This window comes from Taudactylus pleione, unplaced genomic scaffold, assembly GCF_031769625.1.
Source record: "Taudactylus pleione unplaced genomic scaffold, aTauple2 ptg000326l, whole genome shotgun sequence".
NCBI lineage: Eukaryota > Metazoa > Chordata > Amphibia > Anura > Myobatrachidae > Taudactylus > Taudactylus pleione.
Window position 1 is genome coordinate 3,232,774 of NW_028284727.1, and position 14,104 is coordinate 3,246,877.

The 14,104-nt window shown below is 42.5% G+C and overlaps 1 protein-coding gene across 1 annotated transcript in view; it reads left to right on the top strand.

The window, feature by feature from the left end:
- The window catches only part of ENPP1 (ectonucleotide pyrophosphatase/phosphodiesterase 1), a 151,739-nt gene extending 139,159 nt beyond the window's left edge, over positions 1 to 12,580 (top strand). The window contains exons 22-25 of the mRNA XM_088443096.1: positions 1,515 to 1,595; positions 3,654 to 3,786; positions 4,139 to 4,295; positions 11,155 to 12,580. Coding sequence (XP_088299222.1) covers positions 1,515 to 1,595; positions 3,654 to 3,786; positions 4,139 to 4,295; positions 11,155 to 11,319 — 536 coding nt within the window. The 3' untranslated portion in view covers positions 11,320 to 12,580. The remainder of the gene's footprint in view (positions 1 to 1,514; positions 1,596 to 3,653; positions 3,787 to 4,138; positions 4,296 to 11,154) is intronic.
- The last annotated feature ends 1,524 nt before the right edge of the window (positions 12,581 to 14,104 follow it).

Below are 14,104 nucleotides of genomic sequence, written 5' to 3' on the forward strand. Positions count from 1 at the left end.
GCAGCCGTCAGGGGGCGGATATGCAAATGCCGCGATCGCACAGCCAGGCTAATGGACGGCAGAGTGAACGCTCGTTGGTGTAATGACGCCCACTTTTCTTTCTTAGCACACGTCATCTCCAGAAAGTGTATGATTATTCAGTAACATCGAGAGCCATCTGAGCTGCTCGCAGCCCTTAAGGTAGACCCTACCCCGCCGCAAGCACTGCTATCACTGCAGGCTGAAATACAACCAGTAACATGTACAATGACCAGGCCCGGCGACAGGGGAGTACAAAGGGTACCCCCGTCCCAGGCCCCGAGGTGCAGATTGTCTCCGAACGGTCGCTAAACTTGAGAACACATGCTGTACCGTTCGTCCCGGCAGGCACAGCGCAACTGGACCAATAAACAAGCTGCCACGGTAATCTCCCTGCATGCGCCATAAAAATGAGGTACGCTGCCACTTCATTACCTATGACGTTGCACCTGCGCTGTCCCGGCTTTCTATCCCATCCCTTCCTACCTCTTTGCCGCAGCAGCCTCCTATGAAAAGCTGGAGGTGGGAATCACACTCCGCTCTAGTGACACTGGCTGCAGACACCCTCCCGAGCCCAAGGTAATAACGGACTTGTGATAAGTGTATTTTACTTTATTTTTATTTAATCCCTGTTCTAATGAAATATATATATATGTGTGTGTGTGTGTATATATAAATATATATATATATATATTGTACATAGTTTGTATGTACATATATGTATGTATGCGTACATGTGTGTGTGTGTGTATATATACATATATATGTGTCTGTGTATATATGAGTGTTGCGTGTGTATGTGTATATATATATATATATGCGTGTGTGTGTGTGTGTATATATATATATATATATATATATATATATATGTGTACATATGTATGTATGTATATAGATCACCAAAGTTCAACAAGGTGTATTTATAAGTTAGATTCACATAAACTGTAACAAAAGTCGACGCTTTGGTCTATATATATATGTCTATTTCAAGACGTTTCAAATTAAAGCACCATGGTACAGTAGTAAACAAAACAAAGCAGGTTACATCAACTTGAAATGTATGTCTATCTAATAAATACACCTTGTGGTGTGGGGGGTTCAGGGTTTTTTGGCCGAGGGGGATGGTGTGGGGGTTTCATGGGGGGCCCCAAACACATCAGTGTACCGGGCCCCAAGATTTCTGTTGCCGGCCCTGACAATGACGCTGACATGCTAATTATGCACGCCCAAAGAACGCCGTTTTTTTTTCTGCCGTCTTCGAGCGAGCACTTCCCCATCGCACAGACTGGTTCGCGCATGCGTATTTTGCCGCAGGCGGGCGACAATCGCAGCTTAGCATCCGGGTCTGAAGGCCCCTTAGTACATGGAAAGTGCGCATATGTTTGAGCCCTGAGATATTTAATTGAATTTGAATGAGTATGTGACCAGTAGTAGAGGACAGATAGAATGCTGTCTGATCTGACTTTGTTTATAATCATTGTTGAAACCTTTTTTAGGCCTCAAAAGAACTTATGAAAATGACACTTATTCAGGACGTACGACCAGCAATGTTATTCCAATGTATCCTGCCTTCAAAGGTCAGTTTTGCACCTTTGCATTAGTAACTTACTACTGAGGTGGGGGGTGGAGGGGGGGTTGTCTTTGGATTTGACTGTTTTGGTTTTTTTTACATTATGGTAGACTATTAGTTGATATTCTATTGTATTCTGCCTTAATATGCAATGTATCCTTATCTAAGTATGCACGTCTAGAGAGTAATTATTCAGAATTCTGTAGTGCAAAGTCTAGTGGAACATTGTGCTGAAGAACACTGAGGATGTTATACCATAATGTGTTTATTTAATGACTCTGACCTATATTAATCAGATAGTTGTAGATTGTAAATAATCTTTACCTACAAAGGCCCTATCTCTAAAATTACGCAATGGGCTTGTATTTGTGACCGCAGAGAACCAATCCCTGACCGACACCTCAGGTTTTATTTTTACCAGTCATTTATGGACATGCAATAACATCCATAGATATATAATGCAACAGTAATTTAATTATATATCTGCAGTAGAAGTAATGTGCATTCAATAGTAAGTTCAAATAATTCCAAAAGTAGTTATGGCTAGTAATTTGACAGTAGTACAAATTGTTCCTATTAATAGTCCACTAGTAATATGCCCAGTATTATGCCAGCAGTAGCATTAATAACACCATCTTTAAAAATGTCCATTAATATAGCAAAATTGCCAATATTACTCCTTCACTTCCAGACCTCCACGTCTATTGCAGTGAAAGCCCCGTCGGGCTTGGTGTCTGCCAGATATGCTGACATGCTGAGTGCTCACCTTGCAGTGCTGTGTAGGGCTGTCACAGGCTGACGTAATTATGGCCCAGAGAACCATTACTCCAGCTAAGCGGTGGTTATTCAGCCGCTCACAGGAACAACTAAGCTAGACGGGGCATACACTGCAATAGACCTGGAGGTCTGGAAGTTAAGGAGCGGACTCGTATTCACCTTTTTAACCTGCTTGGTGAGATTCTAACAGGACAGACTTTACTAAATGTGCCACTGATGGTTCTTATAAGGACTGTGAGGATCGGTTACCAGATACATTTATCAATCATCAGTTACAGTATTCACTGCAATATGATATATTGTTGCGGAGTGCCGTTGTTTATATGTTTTTATATATTTGATTGAATATTGTTTATTTAATGTAAAACAGTTATATAAGTACTTTGGTGTCTTGATCTCTTTTCTGCCATACCCATTATTAGTGTGTGTGTATGTATGAGAGAGAGAGAGAGAGAGAGAGAGAGAGAGAGAGGGAGAGAGGGAGAGAGAGAGAGAGAGAGAGAGAGACTGTTTTGAAGTAGGGCTGCGGGCCAATCAAAAGTGGGAATGGGGCTTAGCGGATGCCAGGGGGTGGTGCTAAGCTCCGTCCTGTAAAGAGAGAGAAAACAAAATCTGCTCCCAGTCATCCATTGATGGAAGAGAACCATTGGCACAAAACTAGTTAAAATCGATGTTTTGAAAACTTTAATGGGCAATGTCTATCCCTATTTTAAAGTTATTGTCAACTAGCTTCTAGTTTCTTTGTGAGTGTACACAGGCTCACGGATGTTTTGCAGCTGTATGATATAATACCTAGTTTACATTTTACGAGCATATTAGCGCCCTGATTATTAGTGTTGTCTTGCTAGTCTATCAATTAATACAGCATATTACATACAGCTGTTCGTCAGCCTTACCTTTCACCCAGAATGATTATTCTAAGCAAGTAATATGATTCTAAAAACAGAGGTCAGTTTGGTTGAATGTGATGCCGGCAAAGCCCATGATCCAGTGCGCACATATGCTGCGCTTATGGTAGCCCCTAGATAATGTATTTTTGTATAAAAAGCTGCAATATCACTGGGGCGATTTTGGTACGTCGTTGCTGGCATTTCCAAATCAATGCAATGGCACCATCCACCTCATCTGCAATTGAAACGAACCTTAAATGTCTACTTGTATGCTTTGCCCTTTAAAGCCAACAATCATATGTATCTTTTACTTCGGTAGAATGAGATTCCCTTATATAATACAATCCTTACTTACTTTGCTGTTGTTTATAGAAGTACTACTTTGCTTATTTCTTTAGTGATTTGGAATTATTTCCAGAACGTCCTGTTACTAAAATATGCTGAAGATAAAAATGGCGTCCATGTGATCACTGGTCCCATATTCGACAATGATTTTGATGGTCGATTTGACACCCTGGAGCAAATTAAACAGTAAGTAATTTAATTATGTACTGTGCAATGTAAAGGATATCTCCACACAAAACAAATATTTTGGGCAGAATTCAGAAAGATTAGGGGTAGATTTAATTAGCTGTGGGTTGTGTTGCACAGTCTCATCTCCCAAGTGCCTGGAGCTATTCAATTACAGACCTGCTATCACCGCGAGTAGCGGTTAGTTCTGCACGCACTTTCCTAGGACAGTGATTACCTTTTTATTCATTGTGTATTATTTATTCAGTTTTAAAAATGTATACTTTTTTAGGTTTATAATTGTGGGCTGGTCATTGATTGATTGTGGTTATTTTATCACTACATAATATTATGTGATGTTTTTCACTTGCAGAATGTCAAAAGATTCCATTGTTTACATACCAACTCACTATTTTATTGTCCTGACAAGTTGCAAGAATCCATCCGAATCTCCTCTACAGTGTACAGGACCTCTTGAGGCTGTGTCCTTTATTGTACCACACAGGGCAGACAACAGTGAAAGTTGTGTTGTAAGTTTAAATTTATTTCTTTTGGTGAGGTTCTTGTGTGTAACTATCATACACACACACAGACACACACACACACAATTGTTTAACTATGTGAAGCACAGTATATATTTCTTCTACAAAAGTTTTAAATGCTGTTCATTTAAAAATCACTGGCTCCCTCTTCTGGGAAAAAAATGCATATTAGTTATAATATTTCTATATACAGGGCATCCGGAAAGTATTTACAACGCTTCACTTTTTCCACATTTTGTTATGTTACAGCCTTATTCCAAAATGGAATAAATTCATTTTCGTCCTCAAAATTCTACACACAATACTCCATAATGATCATGTGTAAAAAGTTTTTTTGAGATGTTTGCAAATTTTATTAAAAAATAAAAAACTAATAAATCACACGTACATATGTATTCACAGCCTTTGCTCAATACTTTGTTGATGCACCCTTTGGCAGCAATTGCAACCTTAAGTCTTTTTGAATATGATGCCACAAGCTTGGCACACCTATCTTTGGGCAGTTTTGCCCATTCCTCTTTGCAGCACCTCTCAAGTACCATCAGGTTGGATGGGAAGCATCGGTGCACAGCCATTTTCAGATCGCTCCTGAGATGTTCAATTGGATTCAAGTCTGGGCTCTGGCTGGGCCACTCAAGGACATTCACAGAGTTGTCCTGAAGCCTCTCCTTTAATATCTTGGCTGTGTGCTTAGGTTCGTTGTCCTGCTGAAAGATGAACCGTCGCCCCAGTCTGAGGTCAAGAGCGCTCTGGAGCAGGTTTTCATCCAGGATGTCTCTGTACATTGCTGCATTCATCTTTCCCTCTATCCTGACTAGTCTCCCAGTTCCTGACGCTGAAAAACATCCCCACAGCATGATGCTGCCACCACCATGCTTCACTGTTGGGATGGTATTGGTCTGGTGATGTGCGGTGCCTGGTTTGCTCTAAACAAAATGACTGCATTCACGCCAAAGAGTTTCATCTTTGTCTCATCAGACCAGAGAGTCCTTCAGGTGCATTTAGGCAAATTCCAGGTGGGCTGCCATGTGCTTTTTACTAAGGAGTGGCTTCCGTCTGACCACTCTAATATACAGGCCTGATAGGTGGATTGCTGCAGAGATAGTTGTCCTTCTGGAAGGTTCTCCTCTCTCCACAGAGGAATGCTGTAGCTCTGACAGAGTGACCCTAGGGCCTTTCTCCCCCAATCGCTCAGTTTAGACGGCCAACCATCTCTAGGAAGAGTCCTGGTGGTTCCGAACTTCTTCCATTTACGGATGATGGAGACCACTGTGCTCACTGGAACCTTCAAAGCAGCAGATATTTTTCTGTACCCTTCTCAAGATTTGTGCCTCGAGACAATCCTGTCTCTGAGGTCCTCCGACAATTCCTTGGACTTCATGCTTGGATTGTGCTCTGACATGCACTGTGTGGGACCTAATTTAGACAGGTGTATGCCTTTCAAAATCATGTCCAAACAACTGAATTTACCACAGGTGGACTCGAATTAAGCTGTAGGAACATCTCAAGGATGATCAGTGGAAACAGGATGCACCTGAGCTCAATTTTGAACTTCATGGCAAAGACCATGAATACTTATGTACATGTAATTTCTTAGTGTTTTTTTTTTTTTATTAAATTTGAAAAAATCTCAAAAAAACTTTTTACACGTTGTCATTATAAGGTATTTTATGTAGAATTTTGAGGACAAAAATACATTTATTCCATTTTGGAATACAAAATGTGGAAAAAGTGAAGCATTGTGAATACTTTCTGGATGCACTGTAGACGGGATGTAGTGATGAGAATCCCGACAACGTAATCCCAGCAAGGGATTTAACATAGGCGTCTATATACCGATGCCTATGTTAATCCCAAGGCCGAGGATGCCAACCTGAATGAAGGTAAGTCCGGGGCGCCCTTCGCGTTAGCTGTGGGGGGGAGGGTTAGGATGAGGGGCTCTAGTGGGGTTAGCGTTAGGTTTTGGGGGGAGATTAGGGTTAGGCACCCCTCGGGGGAGGGTTAGGCACCACCAGGGGGAGGTTAGGGTTAGGCACCCCCAGGGGGGATTTAGGGTTAGGCACCACCTCGGGAGTTTAGAGTTAGGTACCCCTAAGGGAGGGTTAGGGGGGAGAGAGGAGGGTTAAGTAACTTACCTGATGCTGTCGGGATTTCATCCTCTCGGGCTGACGCCACCGGCATTTCAATCCCATTCCCTGTAGACACCCTATACTATATAATCCATGTCCCATTAAGGCTTCATAGACATGATCTGAAATTTCACAAAACCTACTGAATTTCTACCACTCAAACTTAAAAAAAGGAATGAAATTACGATCATTAAGGCTAATGCCTTAATGAACGTGTTCCTTGCACAATACAGATACTGTATGGTATACCATCACACCCTGTGGTTTAACTGCAGATGCAGCACTCTCAAGAGTAAGATTGCTGTCACTCACAAAATGGTGGAGCTGCTAATTCACAGAATTGTGTGCTCATTGGAATACACACATTGGGCCATATTCAAATAGCCGCGGGAGTTCACCCGCGACAAATTGTCGCACTGATCCAATTCAATTAGGGGGGAATCCTTGCGTGGGAGTCCTCGAGACCCTGCGTGAGAGTCCCCGCAGTTGGACTTTATCACACACCTCATGGAGGTGCGAGGTAAAATTTGTGCAAAAACGGCCTAATCGGCCTCGCACGTGAAGTAAAAACACACTGATTCTGCCGTTTTCACGGAATCAGTGTTTACACGCATGAGTCCCAATTTTATGACGCGGGGAAAAAGCTATTTAATTGAATAGCTAATCCCCGCGCCACAGGAAATTGGGCCGGCCATTAGTTGCGGGTGAACTCCCGCAGCTAATTGAATATGGCCCATAGAGTCTATGCAACTGAGGTCTGAACAGAACATAGAGCTGCGCAGATTTGATAAGAGTGGGGTAGATGGGGGACGAGAGAGTGTTGTGGATGTGGGAGACAGAAAGGCATGGAGATTAAGCAGCAGAGATGGGGGGGTGGGAGACAAAGTGATGCAGATGGGTGGAAAGCAGTGGTTTGGATGTTGGGGACAAAGTGATGCAGATGGGTGGAAAACAGTGGTGCGGATGTGAGGGAGACAGAGCGGCATGGTTTGGGAGAACAGAGCGACATGGATGGGGGGGTACAGAGTGGCATGGATGCAGGAAAACAGAACAGTGCAGATGGGTAAAAACAGATTGGTACGGCTGAGGGAATACAGACGAGCACAATGGGAGAACACACATCAGTAGGGTTTTGGGGAAGACAGATTGGTGCGGATTGGGTGGAAGACAGAGTGGTGTGGGTGGGGGGACAGAGTTGTGCAGATGGAGGAAGAAAGACTGCCACAGATGAGGGGAAGACAGAGTGGCATGACTGGGGAAAGGTAATGGTGCAGATTGAAGGAAACACAGTGGCACGGATGCAGGAAGACAGGGCGGTGCAGATGGGAAAAGACAGATTGCTGCGGATGAGGGAATAAAGAACAAGCACAGTTAGGAGACCACACAGCTGTAGGGGAAGATAGAGCACAATGGAGGTGCAGATAGTGTAGAGCACAATGGAGGTGCAGATAGTGTACATACATAGACAGAGTATGATAGTTTTAGAAATTAGGGAAATGGATGTATGGAGTGTGAAGGATGTTAGAACCCAGTGAGATTGTTGTGGTGAACGAATGGGAAGATTGTGGGCACTGAGTGGGATGTGTGCGACACATAACTGCTCAGACCTCAGGGCCTGATTCAGGGCCGCTCATTCGTACCGAGCGATGTTCGCACATCTGCGCATGCGTATGGGTTGTAATGCGCATGCGCCAACCAGTCAGTGCGGTCGGAAATCGTGTGCTCGCAAAATAGCGAATGCCTGCTAATATGAGTGACAGAATGAGGCTTTTGTGGGTAGTAACAGGGGAAGGTGCTTGAAAACGGGGAGTGGAGATCCGAACGCAGACGTGCCAAACGGTCAAAACGGGCGTTTAATGGGAGTGCATAATTAACAAAGCAGTCACTTGGTTGTCTTTTAGCCTGAACTGCTCGCATGATTGCGGTAGGAAAATGCTACCACAAGAATAGGGAGCAGTTCATACGCCGTTCGATGTACTCGATTAATCTAATAAATAGCGGAGATGACGTATGATGCGAGCGGCCAGGGGGCGTTTTTTCAAAATAGCGAGCACATGTTTCGTTTGCTCGTTCAGACATAGAGGCGTCAACAGACCGCAAAGAGCGAGTGCTTAATTTAAATATCCGGCCCCTTTTTCAGAACTACCGTCCGCAAATAGCGTCCGGCTCTGAATCAGGCCCTCAGTTGCATAGACTGCATGTGTGTATTCCAATATGCTACTAAAGTGCTGAAATAGACCAATAATTTAACAGTTTAAAATGACCCTATCAAATGGGGATGGTAAAGTGCTTTATAAATACCAAAAAGTATAAAGTGATATGAACAGAGTGTAATAAAGATAAATATATATCAATTTATTTATACATGAACAAAAATCCAATGCACAGACTAGCAATGATCACAACCTCTAATCAACCCTTAATGGGTAACCAGGTGGATCATAAAGTGCAATGTGCTGTGCAAGTATTATTAGACAATAAGTTAATAAATACACTTCATAAAACAATAGTTAACATATAATTCATAGCACAGTAAGAGTAAAATATATGGGGTAATTTTAAATGGCTAAACTATTGGTCTATTTCAGCACTTTAGTAGCACATTTTTGCACACAGTGCACTTTTTTAACAAAGCACCTTACATCTACACTTTGCTACAAAACTTATGTATGTATGTGTGTGTGTGTGTGTGTGTGTGTGTATATATATATATATATATATATATATATATATACGAACACTAATGCACTTCATTCTTGTCCCAGTGGGTTATAAAATGCCATTATACATAAGACACGCTAGTCGCTTGAATCAGTTTCAATTATCAAATATATATAACGCAGGCCCCCCCCATAGGAGACCCAGTACTGGTTGTGCTAAATACAGGGGACAAAAGAGGTAGGGGTCCCCCGTATGAAGCACAACCAGCACCAGGCTTTTTTGAACCAGCCCTGGTTGCCAAAATACAGGGAACAAATGATGCAGGGGTCCCCTGTATTAAGCGCAACCAGCATTGGTCTCTGATCCAGTCCTGGCTCTGGAAATACAGGGGAAAAAATGCATAGAGTTCCCCTGTATTATTCAGAGCCAGCACCAAACTCTTTCTAGAGGGGGGGTGATGCCACAGCCAGGGGAGCCCATTCACCGGGTCCCACAGCTGAAGCATCATCCCTGACCGGGTTGGGTCTCCCAGCTGAAGCATCATCCTAACTCAGAGGGGTGTGGATCATTAGGTCTAAAATAAAAAGGTAGACAGGCAATAGGTCGATAGGGTCTGAAGGTTGACAGGGTCTGAAGGTCGACACACTAAAGATCAACTGTTAAGAAGGTCGACAGGGTCATGCCAACAGTAAAGCATCCTGAGACCATTCATGTGTGGGGTTGCTTCTCAGCCAAGGGAGTGGGATCACTCACAATTTTGCCTAAGAACACAACCATGAATACAAAATGGTAACAATACATCCTCCAAGAGCAACTTAACCCAACCATCCAAGAACAGTTTGGTGACGAACAATGTTTATTCCAGCATGATGGAGCACCTTGCCATAAGGCAAAAGTGATAACTAAGTGGCTCGGGGGAACAAAACATTTAAATGTTGAGTCCATGGCCAGGAAACTCCATTGAGAACTTGTGGTCAATCCTCAAGAGGTGGTGGACAAACAAAAATCAACAAATTCTGACAAACTCCAAGCATTGATTAGGCAAGAATGGGCGGCCATCAGTCAGTATGTGGCCCAGAAGTTGATTGACAGCATGCCAGGGCGAATTGCAGAGGTCTTGAAAAAGAAGGGTCAACACTGCAAATATGGACTCTTTGCATAAACTTAATGTAATTGTCAATATAAGCCTTTGACATTTATGAAATGCTTGTAATTTTACTTCAGTATACCATAGTAACATCTAACTCGAGGTCTAAAAAAACTGAAGCAGCAAACTTTGTGAAAACCAATACTTATGTAATTCTCAAAACTTTTTGCCATGGATGTAGTTTCTTTTGACAATTTCCTGCAGATAGTCTATGTACTAATTAATGTGCTCGATTATGGTGATTGTCAAAAGAAGCCCCATCATGACTAATGTACAATACAAGACCATAAACCAGAGGTTCCCAAACTTTTTTGAATCATTGCACCCTAGAGTATCAGCATTGTTTTCACGGCACCCCTAAGCCAAAAGTTTGTTATTGATGAATTCAGAAAAAAATGTAGTAAAGTGAAGTAAATTATGCTGACCTGTCATCCGTAGGTTCAGTTATGTAGTTGGTGACAGGTTTGCGCTTCTGTTTGTCCACATATTTACATTTACATTGACCATAAAGAATTTGATTTGGTGCTGGACCACCAACCTGAGGCACCCCTGCAAGTGTCCTGAGGCACTCCAGGGTATCGCAGTGCACAGTTTGGGAACCACTGCCATTAACATTTACTGTCCAATAAAATGTACTTTGATCATGGCTGGTGCTTCATATTCTCTACTGGCACTTCAGCTCCAATAATCCCCCAGGCTCATTAAATGGAGTGCCTATATTTTGCTACTTTATATGGTTCTAGGAACAAGGGGATTTAGATAGCTATTACATTTGTTAATTACGTTATATTCTAACTGATGAGTTAGTGGTTTTGAAAACAATAAACACTTCCTCTATAATTCTGTTCCCAGTTGATATTGTTTAAATATTTATTTTATGTCTGATTTAAATCTTTTTTTGCATCTACAGGAAAATAAAGATAAAGAAACATTATGGATTGAAGAACTTCTCTGGTTTCATGTAGCCCGTGTGAGAGACATTGAACTTCTTACCGCGCTCAGTTTCTATCAAAATGCAGAATATTCTGTTTCTGAACTTTTGCAGCTGAAAACTTTTCTCCCTGATTATTTATGAATGTGACATTAACTGTCTATATTCCCAAACATTTCACAGTGTGTCTTTATGAAGACATGAGGTTATTGCTGTATCACCTATTTTGTTGTGCTACATTTAAAGTGGTCAAACAAAATTGCATTTTCCTTTTAAGTCTCCACTTCACAATTTGTATGCATCATATGGGCATACAGTTATGTGTAAATGGTAATCCTGAAAGCCACACAGTGCTATCATGTGTGCTGATCCATAAACGGGCAAGCGTCCTTATCCAGGAATGAAACTCTGAAACAAAGGAGTTCTTGTGTTTACATTTTTAAATGTCTACTCTTTAAAATCTTTATATTAATAGATGGGTTCTTGCAATAAAGAAGTGGTTCACACAAAAAAATATTTTAAAGAAAAAAACATTTCATGACTACCCAATAAATTACATACTCCCTGCCCACTTTGGCCAGACTCTTTATTTGGTGAAGGAGTACTAAACAGCACCTTTTTCATGGATCCTTCAGCTGCAATAATTTACCAGTGTTTGCTGTTCCTATAAAATTAAATTAATTGTCTGATACATATTGATGCTTTTCATTTTTGTCCGATTTACAATGCTCTGCAAAAGTATATAGACCCACAACACATTCCAGGGCCGAGACTAGGATATCTGTCACCCGGTGCAAGGCAGCAATTTTGCGCCCCCCTCCCTTCCCGTACCTGGATTTTGTCCTTGCTCCTCCATAAGGCAGTGCATTACTCAGACGTCCCTGGTATAGTGACTTACATTATTCCATACACCATAATGCCCATTACACATTATGCCACTGTAATGCCTATTACCAAAGTGCCACTTACATATTTGCCTGACACCATTTTATGCCCCACAGTAATGCTTCTAATTACTTTAAAATTACCTGCTCGTTGCCATGGGGTTTCATGCTCGTTGCCAGGGGTTACATGCTCATTGCCACGGGGTTTCATGCTTCTTGTCAGGGGTTCCATGCTCATTGCCATGGGGTTCCATGCTCGTTGCCATGGGGGTTTATGCTCAGCCAGGGGGGTTTATGCTCATTGCCAGGGGGGTTTGAAGGGAGAATATGCAGCTCTCAGCATCCTCTCCCTGCAGCGCCAGCGTTCCCGGCACTTCCGGGAACGCTGTGTGCATTGCGCTCTGCTAACAGACACTAGAGGTCCAGTAGGACCTCTAGCATCTGTCTCTTCCTTGGCGGCGGCCATTTTTTGATGGCCGTTTTCAGCAGAGTCAATGCGGACGGCTAGTCCGCATGGAATCTGCTGAAAACGGCCACCCAAAAATGGCCGCCGCCAAGAAAGAGACAGACACTAGAGGTCCAGTAAGGACCTCTAGCATTAGTCTCCTCTTTTCATTTTCAGATGGCAGAGTCTGCTTTTTCACCCCCCCGCAATCCCCTCCCGGTGCACGTGCACCTCTAGCCCCCCCCTAGTTGCGGCCCTGCACATTCTCTAATATTACCCAATAAAACAATCTGACACTGAAATTTTTGAAAGCTCTGAAATGCAAATTATAATTTTTTTATTAAATAGGATATTGTATGTTACAAAAGCATCTTAAAGAAACAAGAAATATGATGTTTGCATAATCTATACAATGTAATATTTTGCAGCAACTTGGCCAGATATCTTGTACACCCAGGTTTTCAAATAGTGCGACAGATTCTATTTTGTGCCAACTTCTCATACAGAAAGTTGTAATGCAGAATTCTTGATATGGTTATTAGTCCATAATGCAGAATCCTTAATATGATTCTTAGTCCACCTTTACACTAGTCCTAGCTAGAGACCGCTGTAGCGCTTTTACAAGTGATTGTTGGCCTTACTGGGACTTTCTCACAAGTCGTATCCTTGTTTGAGCAGAGAGTTTTGAAAAGCTGAGACCAATTGTAAAGCAGTTGCGTTCTTGTTTGGCAATTTTTGTTCACTAGTGTGAAATTAGAGCTTCCATAGCACTGGGATTTAACCCTTAAATATAAAACATTGATATATGATGTATGTATAAGATGTTTTTGTAATGTTAGACTACAAAAAAATGTAGTTTTGGTGTTGTTAAATAAAATGGTCAGAGATTAGAACATTTCAGTGTCGAAATTATTCAGTAAAATTTGAATTTTTCTAGGGCTTGTATACTTTTGCCAGACAGATATGACTGGAGCACGACACACGACAAAAATAGAGCAGGACGTGCACCACATTTCACTTCGTTATTATGAACTAGCTGGGCTACCCGTTATTGTCCAAGTTGAAAACTGGACCCTGAAGTACACCTGCAATCTTTATTTATGTACATTGTCCTCACCTATAACCCTATTCCATTAGTCCTGAAAAGGACCCCACTGTTTGCTAACATGCATGCAAACAGTGACGTAACTACCTTGGGTGCAAGGGGTGCGGCTGCTATGGTGCCTGAGTTGCCTCTGTGGCCAGACGCTCACCCTGCACCCAGTCATGCACACAAGGTTCAGTCGGGCCGTCGAGGGGGTCCCCATTGTCAGCGGTGTTGATTTGGTGCCGGCCCACCAGCTGATTACAGCAGACGCACTAGTAGGTAGACATAGAGAGACAGCGGTGCCGGTCACGAGACAACCAGAGCTCACTCTGGCAGTTCCTGATTGGCTGCCGGTCCGTGAGCTGATTGGCTCGCAACTGGCACCAGATTCAAATTGTGCCAGTGCTGTCTGTCCATGTCTGCAACTGCCTGCTATTGCGCCAGCTGTAATTAGCTGTCACCTTGGCACCAAATGCACACCTGCTGGCTGCTGATGGCACACAGGGGAGGCAA